General features: G+C 40.1%; 1 protein-coding gene across 2 annotated transcripts; it reads left to right on the top strand.

The window, feature by feature from the left end:
* The first annotated feature begins 774 nt into the window (after nt 1-774).
* Nucleotides 775-6,898, top strand: znf346 (zinc finger protein 346). Of its 2 annotated transcripts, XM_020598325.1 has the most exons (7): nt 775-897; nt 2,550-2,653; nt 3,366-3,467; nt 4,360-4,501; nt 4,717-4,923; nt 5,409-5,508; nt 6,150-6,898. In XM_020598325.1, exons 1-7 carry the CDS (start codon nt 840-842, stop codon nt 6,409-6,411), a joined length of 975 nt encoding a protein of 324 aa, XP_020453981.1. In that variant the 5' UTR covers nt 775-839; the 3' UTR covers nt 6,412-6,898. The 2 variants fall into 2 exon arrangements, with proteins under 2 accessions (XP_020453981.1, XP_020453982.1); XM_020598326.1 differs by lacking the exon at nt 2,550-2,653 and having other exon boundaries at nt 811-897.
* The last annotated feature ends 511 nt before the right edge of the window (nt 6,899-7,409 follow it).

Below are 7,409 nucleotides of genomic sequence, written 5' to 3'. Positions count from 1 at the left end.
GATCTGAGTTTGGCGTTTAGGCCTGTAATATAAATGTAGCCTTAGTCACCTGGGGTGGGGAATGTGGTAATGTGAAAATAGCTTAATATGCCAACAGTGACCATACTACAGTAACCTAACTTTTTTTAAGGAAATTGCTGAGTTCATTTTGTGGATAAAATAAAATTTATTGGGATTGTTGAAAATACTACAATGGCCTTATTCTTCAAAGGAAATGCATCCAGGGCTGTCTCCTTCACGTTGAGGAGAATGGTCCTAGGTCCTTTGCTCCTTTGCTGTAAGGCCAATGCTTTATATAGCAACCGCCGTAGTACCATTAATGTCTTTTGTCTCCATCTAGTGGTCGAATCAGATCGATAGGAAACACGATGGTGACAGACATCCTAGTGCATGCTCAAAATCTTTGCCAGCTCATGCAGGAATCGAGGAAAATGAAGTAGTGGACAGGAGCCAAAAGAGCCATCAACAGGAAAAATTGATCTGTAAGTGCTGTATGGATGTGAACCATAGGGAGTTAGTTCAATCAAATTCTGCAAAATATGCGTGGAGGGTAGCACTACGCCTTTTTTGTGTGGTCTGTCGCAAATGTCAAGAAGTTAAAATAATACAACTATGTTGAGGGTACTCTATTGTCCTTTATTTTAGTTGCCATGCTCATTTTCTGTTTTCCCTTACCGTCTTCCTTTATTATATGTTATTTAGTATAATATTGTCCGTATGCTCTCTGACTTTATTCTGCTCTGTTCTGTCTGTTCTCTAAACTAATAAAGCTTTAATTTAGAAGAAGAAAAGCAGGATTCAGGAGTTGCGCATGCGTAATAGGTCTGGTGAAAGGAATTATGGCCGACACGATGTATATGGATGATTTTCCTCCTTTACCTTCGGGACTGGAGGAGGGTATGTCGTATTTCTTGATTAAATGAATGTTTATTTTAATTGCCTTTGTGCAGCCAGTCACAATCGAGGTGAATCTGGCGTGAAATGTAATTATTTCCACAGTTATGTTCTTGCAATCTAACGTTAGCCGCTAGGGCAGAATACACACAGCGAGTTTGCAAAACTGTGCTAAGCTAAGCTAGCTGTTTTCGGCGTCAAGGTCGACCAGTGCATGTGGGCATCCGATGTTGCTGCAGGAGCGTTGTCAGTGGCGACCAGAAGAGACTTTTTTTTTTCAGCAGTCATGCACGTTTTAGACCATAAGCGACATGCACTGCTATAATGTCGGTGTTGGTTAACGTTAGAGAATGCAGCGTGTTCTTTATGAAGAATGATCGGAGTCAAATATCAATTTTCAAGAAGCAAGACGTTACTTCTGAACTTCTGAAAGTGACGGCATTTTCAGAGCTAATCAGACGGATCTAATCAGGTTGAATGAGTAGTGGTAGTGGATGCCACTCCTAGCTCCCATATAACATTGTGCCTATTGCCTATAACGGTTCTCCAGACTTTACCAAAGTGAACATCCATCCATCAATCTATCCATTCATTATCTATACCACACTCACTCCAACCGGGAGCTCAGGGTCGCCAGTCAGCCTAAGCTGCATGTGTTTGGACTGTGGGAGGAAGCTGGAGTCAGAATGAAAATATCTAATGAAGACTACGGTTATAGAAAATGTGGCCTAATCATTCTCACAATAATTATTTTATCCTTATCATATGAACCACGTATGTATTGTTTGGCCTTGTGTACTTATGTGTTACCTTGTAATGATAGCCTGCAGGGTGTTCCAAGCTTGTTAAAGTATGAGAACAAGGCCTATGATCTTGCTATTACTAAGCAGTCATTTTTTATAATCTTAATTACATGATATATGATTCTTTCTGTTTCTGTTATCCTTATGCAAGGGCAGAAAGTCTTTCTTGTTTTTGGTTAATCACAGTGTTCCTGTTGCAGTGACACAGGGTGATGGGACCCAGGATATTAGATGATCTGTCATGTCACTGGGACCCAGAGCAATCTGGTCTTTGTAGCATTGGAGCACTTTTAGAATAACAGGAAGAGCTAATGATTGGTGGTGTGTGCTGTCAACTGAAGCAGTGTGTAAACATGCTACTTTGTGCCTGTTTTGGAAACACTGCTTGGTCCGGGAATATCGTTGTGGCCAAACCAAAAAGGTCTTAGTCAAACATGATTGGTTGTAAAGAGAATTTGGAAATCTATGAAGGATGCAAGTTTTCTTTGTTTGCCCATTATTTCCGTAGAATTACCCTGAGTTTAATTCTTATTTGAAGTCATTTAGCTGAAGTGAGGATTTGTTTTTTCCTTTAGTTGCTGATTTTCAGCTATGACAGCTAATTACATAATTACTATTCAACACTTTGTGTGTGAAGTTGTGTAGATGGACACCACTTGTCAAGGAAAGATGTAAACAGATGTCTTTACAGATGTATTGTGTGATAAAGGAAAAGAGTATCAAAGTTGTTGAGCAGTATTGTTGTTTGAATTGATTTCACAGATAGTTGTTTTATGTTGTGTTAATTACATTTTCCCAGAAGATGTAACCTGATTTGAAATCTCCTGTTTTTATCCCCTTCTCCCCCTGCAGTAAATAAGATGATAAAGGAGAATGGTGACCTGTTTTATGACACCCTGTGTACAGTCTGCAATGCTGTCCTAATTTCGGAATCTCAGAAGTTGACTCATTATCAGGTCAGTGAGCTGTTACTGTTTCTGTGTCAGGGGACATTACTCCTGGGGGGTAACAGTGGTGCGGTGGGTAGAGCAGCCCTCTCCCAACCGGAAGGTTGAAGGTTTGAATCTTGGTGCCTGCAGTCTACATGTCAAAGTGTCCTTGGGCAAGACACTGAAACCCCCCCCCCAAGTTGCCTGTGATGGCGGGGCATATGCACATAGCGGCCTTGGGCCCTTGGCTCCAAAAGAAATTTCGTTGTACGTGCCACAAAGTTACAATGACAATAAAATAAAGCTTCTTCTTCGTCTCTTTGATGGTTCTGCTGTGCTCAGAGATATAGGGAAAGCTGCATAGTTACTAGCTAGAGGTTATGTGTATGTGTGGTGTGTATGGTAGTGTTTTGAACTGTACTGCATGTTTCTGTTATTTTGTCCAGTCCCTTTATATAAATTAAGCTAGGCTAAATAACAGAAACACCTCAAATATATGTCATTTAACTAATCGTTTTACCAGGAGTGTGCATGAAATTGTGCAGCCATAATGAAGATGTGTTTTCTTGTTCAGGACAGAATACAGAAGTTATTGTCCACCGGCCAGAGTCATTCTAAAGTGATATACCGGTTGTGAAAAATGCAGAAGCCGCTTCGTAAAAGTGTATTTAATGCAGTAGTTTGAGATGATGAAGTTTGTAGTTCACTTTGTGCTAAACATTTGTGCTTGTCTTTCCAGAGCATGAAACATGCTAACAAAGTGTGGCGCTATCGTTCTGGAATAAAGGACAGGGAGCCACCAGTGAAAAGGTTGAAGTCGTCATCAGATGACAGTATAAAGGTGGGTTTCCACCAGAAAGTCTCTAGTTGCTTTTATTCAAACGAAAGCCCAAGAACTGTGCCTGGGGTAAATGTCCCTCAGGTGTGTTGTGATTTGGAACTAAATTCCAAAAAAGGCTCCTGCTATCCAGGGAAAGGTCCTCAGGTGGAAATGGGCCTAAAGAAAAAAGCAGTCTGTATTACCAGTTAATATAGGCTCAGACATCTTAAATCACCAGCCTGTGGATTAGGAATACCATCTTTGAAAAAAATAAACTCATTCATTCAGGTTCTCCCTATATAGCCCATCCTAAAAGACAGTGTGTCTGTGGTCACAGCTCTGCAGCCATAATGATGCCTGATTTCATTACCATTGGTCCATGATTTTGATGGACATACCAAAGCTCTTATTCCCACTCTGAGAACTGATGATCAAGGAGGCTGCTGAAGAAGCCACAGATGAGAATATACAAGCGCGTCCTTCACAGAAGTCTTTTATGGACCGACACTCCCCTTTATTCCAATAAAGGTGATCGGTGATGTTTGGACGCTTCAGAAGGATCAGAGGAAGGGGCATCTTATGTCTCTATAAACATGTTTCCTTGATTCCTCTCTCCTCACATTTTTCTTTGCATCTTTTCCTTACATCTTATGTGGGCAGGACTAAGACACACGAAAAACACAGGTAAGGGAAACATGGATGCCATTAAGGGCACTGGATGTGCAACTCTACGCAGTCTGGTACCTATATAAAAATGGGGGTGGGGGATAAATCAAACATGAATTCAAATAGATAAATAAATTAGAGAAAAATAAATAAACAGGCTACAGTGATTATGTACAGTTATCCTTTCTGTATGGGACAAATGATGCCATAAATGATTAATCTTCCTGTGTGTGTCTTTTGTCAACAGGACTGTAACAGTGGAGATGCAGACCGGTCAAAGGTGTGTGATACATGTAATATGACCTTCTCCTCTCCTGTGGTGGCTGAGTCTCACTACAAAGGCAAAGTCCATGCCAAGAACCTGAAGCTGAAGAGCTTTCGTCCCCTAAGTATGTAGGATTGTACTCAGAACCCCCAAATTTTTACCTGCCGTTGTCCTCTTCACATAGTGTCTATTGCCTTTATCTTATTTCCTGTATCAGTGTGTTATTTACATGTTTTTTGCGTATGTCTTGATTTTTGTCCCTCATGTCTCGTGAAGCACTTGTTGTTTTTTGAAGATACTATACAAATAGTTTTTATTGTGTCTCTTCATCAACAATAGTCTGTAAAACGGCACCACCAGTTCAGCCGAAGAAGAAACCTGCAGAAGATTTGAGTGGCGACAACGAATCGAGCCGATTCTGCTCCATGTGCCAGGCAACCTTTAACAACCCGGTCATGGCTCAGCAGCACTACATAGGCAGGAGGCATAGACGACAGATGAGCAAACTCAAACTGATGGAGATGTACGGCCCCTTCACAGCACAAGGTCAGGCCACAAAATCACCAGCTCATGTACCTTTATGTGAAGAACAGATGTTTTATTCACCCAACTCACAGAAAGTATCACTTCTGTCAAGATAAATAATACTGCAATAATTCAATAATTCTATTTTTTTCTTTTTTTAATATGGATATATTCAGCATTAGGGACTTTGAGGATAATGAAAGCAGTGGTGCTGTGAGACTTGACTGACATTTAAAATGAGTGATGACAGAAGGTTAGTTACAAAGAGTTGTCATATTCAAGTGCAGCTATAAAATATCTAAACAACAACCTGAAAATGTGTATTTAAGATACTGCAAAATATGAAAAATATGTGGGGGGTGGGGGTTCTATTGGAAGTTATGTGGCTCATGAAATATTCCCAGTGGATGTTAGGTGGAAACCACGACAGAGCCGCAATTGAACATGAAGCAGCCAGATCCTGTGGACTTAAAGGACAATTAATTTCCTCGTTTGTGGGTCTACAGCTTCTGCACTAAAGCGATACCCGTGCACCACCTGCAGCATTGAACTAAACTCTGTGTCACAATACCGGGCTCACGTCCTTGGCGCTAAACATAAGAACCAGTAAGTACTTGTTTTTTTAAGGTGAAATGCCTTTATCAGCCCGTTAGTCAGCTTGAATTGCCTTTTCCTTACTTAAGGATGTCTCTGAATATTATGAATGTCTCTTTAATTTCTGGACAGGTTCCCAGTGAGTTTAAACAAGCAGCAATACAGCCGGTCCTTAAGGAAATTGGCCTTGATACCTATATCCTATGACACTTTAGACCAATTTTAATACTGTCATTTTTGTCAAAGATACTGGAAATAGTCGTTCTTATGCAGCTACAACCATTTTCGGTTGAGAACTCTGGACATAGTATGGCATTGGCACTGCTAAAGGTTTCTAATGATACGTTGCTTTCCGTTAATAATGGAAACTGTCATTTTAATCCTTTTGGATCTTTCTGCAGCTTTTGACACCTTTACCCTGATGTACTGCTCGCATTAGCGGGATTTTTATTTTATTTAGTCTTCAAATTTTTTTTTTGCCCTAATTAATCAGTAGTGTGGAAAACCAAACTTTAAACAAGTGTTTAGTGTGAATGTGCCGCATCTGTTTCCAGCAAGAACTTGTCCTCTGTAAAATTTTCTGGGTCCTCTCATCATCTCCAGAAAAACAAATGTCTCCAAATAATCTTCAAATGTATTTTTCTTTTTTATAGAATGAAGAAATCAGGTCTGAAGATTGAACAGAAGCCAGACACAGCAGAACAATCACACGGGGACAAGAACCCCAGCGGAGGTGACACGCACAATGCCAAAAATGACCAGTATGTTGTCACAGAGGACCACTATGGCACCGGGAATGACCAGTCCTGCACTAAGGATAACCAGCATGCAGCTGGGGATGACCAGTATGCAGCTGCAAGTAACCAGTACACTCCTGAATACAAGGTGTACTCAGAGGAGTACCGCTATACTTGAGGCTAGACTGGGAGGGACTGAGGAGGTTTCAGTCAGGACTTGGAATGACACACAACAACCAGCCCCTTTAACACATTAACAATCCATCAACCTCCACGGTCCACCAGTTTTTTCTGGTCACTCCTCACTAGGATTTTACCCCCTGGAACACTCATGTAATCCCCAGGTTTGGACCGTGGAATAATCCAATGTGGCCATTTATCATTGGTTTTGTTTGTTGTCTTTTTTTATTTACTTTTCTCCTTTGACCAAAAATCTGCAGATATGTGGTAAAACTCTTCAAAATGTGATGTTGCACAATCCCATGATAAAAAATGTCTGTGAGGGTTCAGCTGACCTCTACTTCTGTGAAAACCGCTTTCATACCCATGTACACTGGGTCTAGGTATTGTGTGAAGGTTGTCGGGACTGGGGCAGATATATTTTTTTTCCCAGTACATTAACCCTGTAAAGCCTGACACATCAAAAAATAGCCAGAACATTCAAATGTTTTGGAACTGAGATGTTTATTAAACCTTTTAATAAAATCCAAAAGAAAAATCAAGATTCAAGATTTTTATTTGCCATTTATGCATAGGCAGACATAGGCATACAGGAATATTTTCCCTATATGTTTTTTTATTTTTATTTTTTATTTTTTTTGTATCATACTTGATACATGGGGCATTTTTGGTGATTTTTTTTTTTTTTGCTCAGAAACTCGCGTAGCAAATATGATGCAAATGGTTTTATAGGGTTAATCATGATCCAACCCCCAGACTCAGTATACATACTTAGGATAATAACAGGCACAGATTGTGTTTACATAAGGTATAAATAAACATTTGTTTAGTATTTTAACTGTAGGTAGATCATTTTGACTTGGTCGTTTGAAAAGTAGCTCGCAAGGCGCAGAAGTGTGGGCACCCCTGCATCATAGGAATGAGTGTATCCAAATAAAACAAAAAACACTTTGTTCCAGATTAAAAAGGCTTCATAAGATGGAGATTTGTTTTCAC

Source organism: Monopterus albus, unplaced genomic scaffold (genome assembly GCF_001952655.1).
Source record: "Monopterus albus unplaced genomic scaffold, M_albus_1.0 scaffold38.1, whole genome shotgun sequence".
NCBI classification, from domain to species: Eukaryota; Metazoa; Chordata; class Actinopteri; order Synbranchiformes; family Synbranchidae; genus Monopterus; species Monopterus albus.
Note: the sequence above shows the minus strand (reverse complement) of the source record. Positions and strands in the feature narration are given on the sequence as shown.

Coding starts and splice junctions, on each gene's coding strand:
- znf346 (XM_020598325.1), top strand. CDS start 840: ATGGCCGACACGATGTATATGGATGATTTTCCTCCTTTACCTTCGGGA. Junction 898..2,549: donor ACCTTCGGGACTGGAGGAGG/GTATGTCGTATT, acceptor CTCCCCCTGCAG/TAAATAAGATGATAAAGGAG. Junction 2,654..3,365: donor AGAAGTTGACTCATTATCAG/GTCAGTGAGCTG, acceptor TTGTCTTTCCAG/AGCATGAAACATGCTAACAA.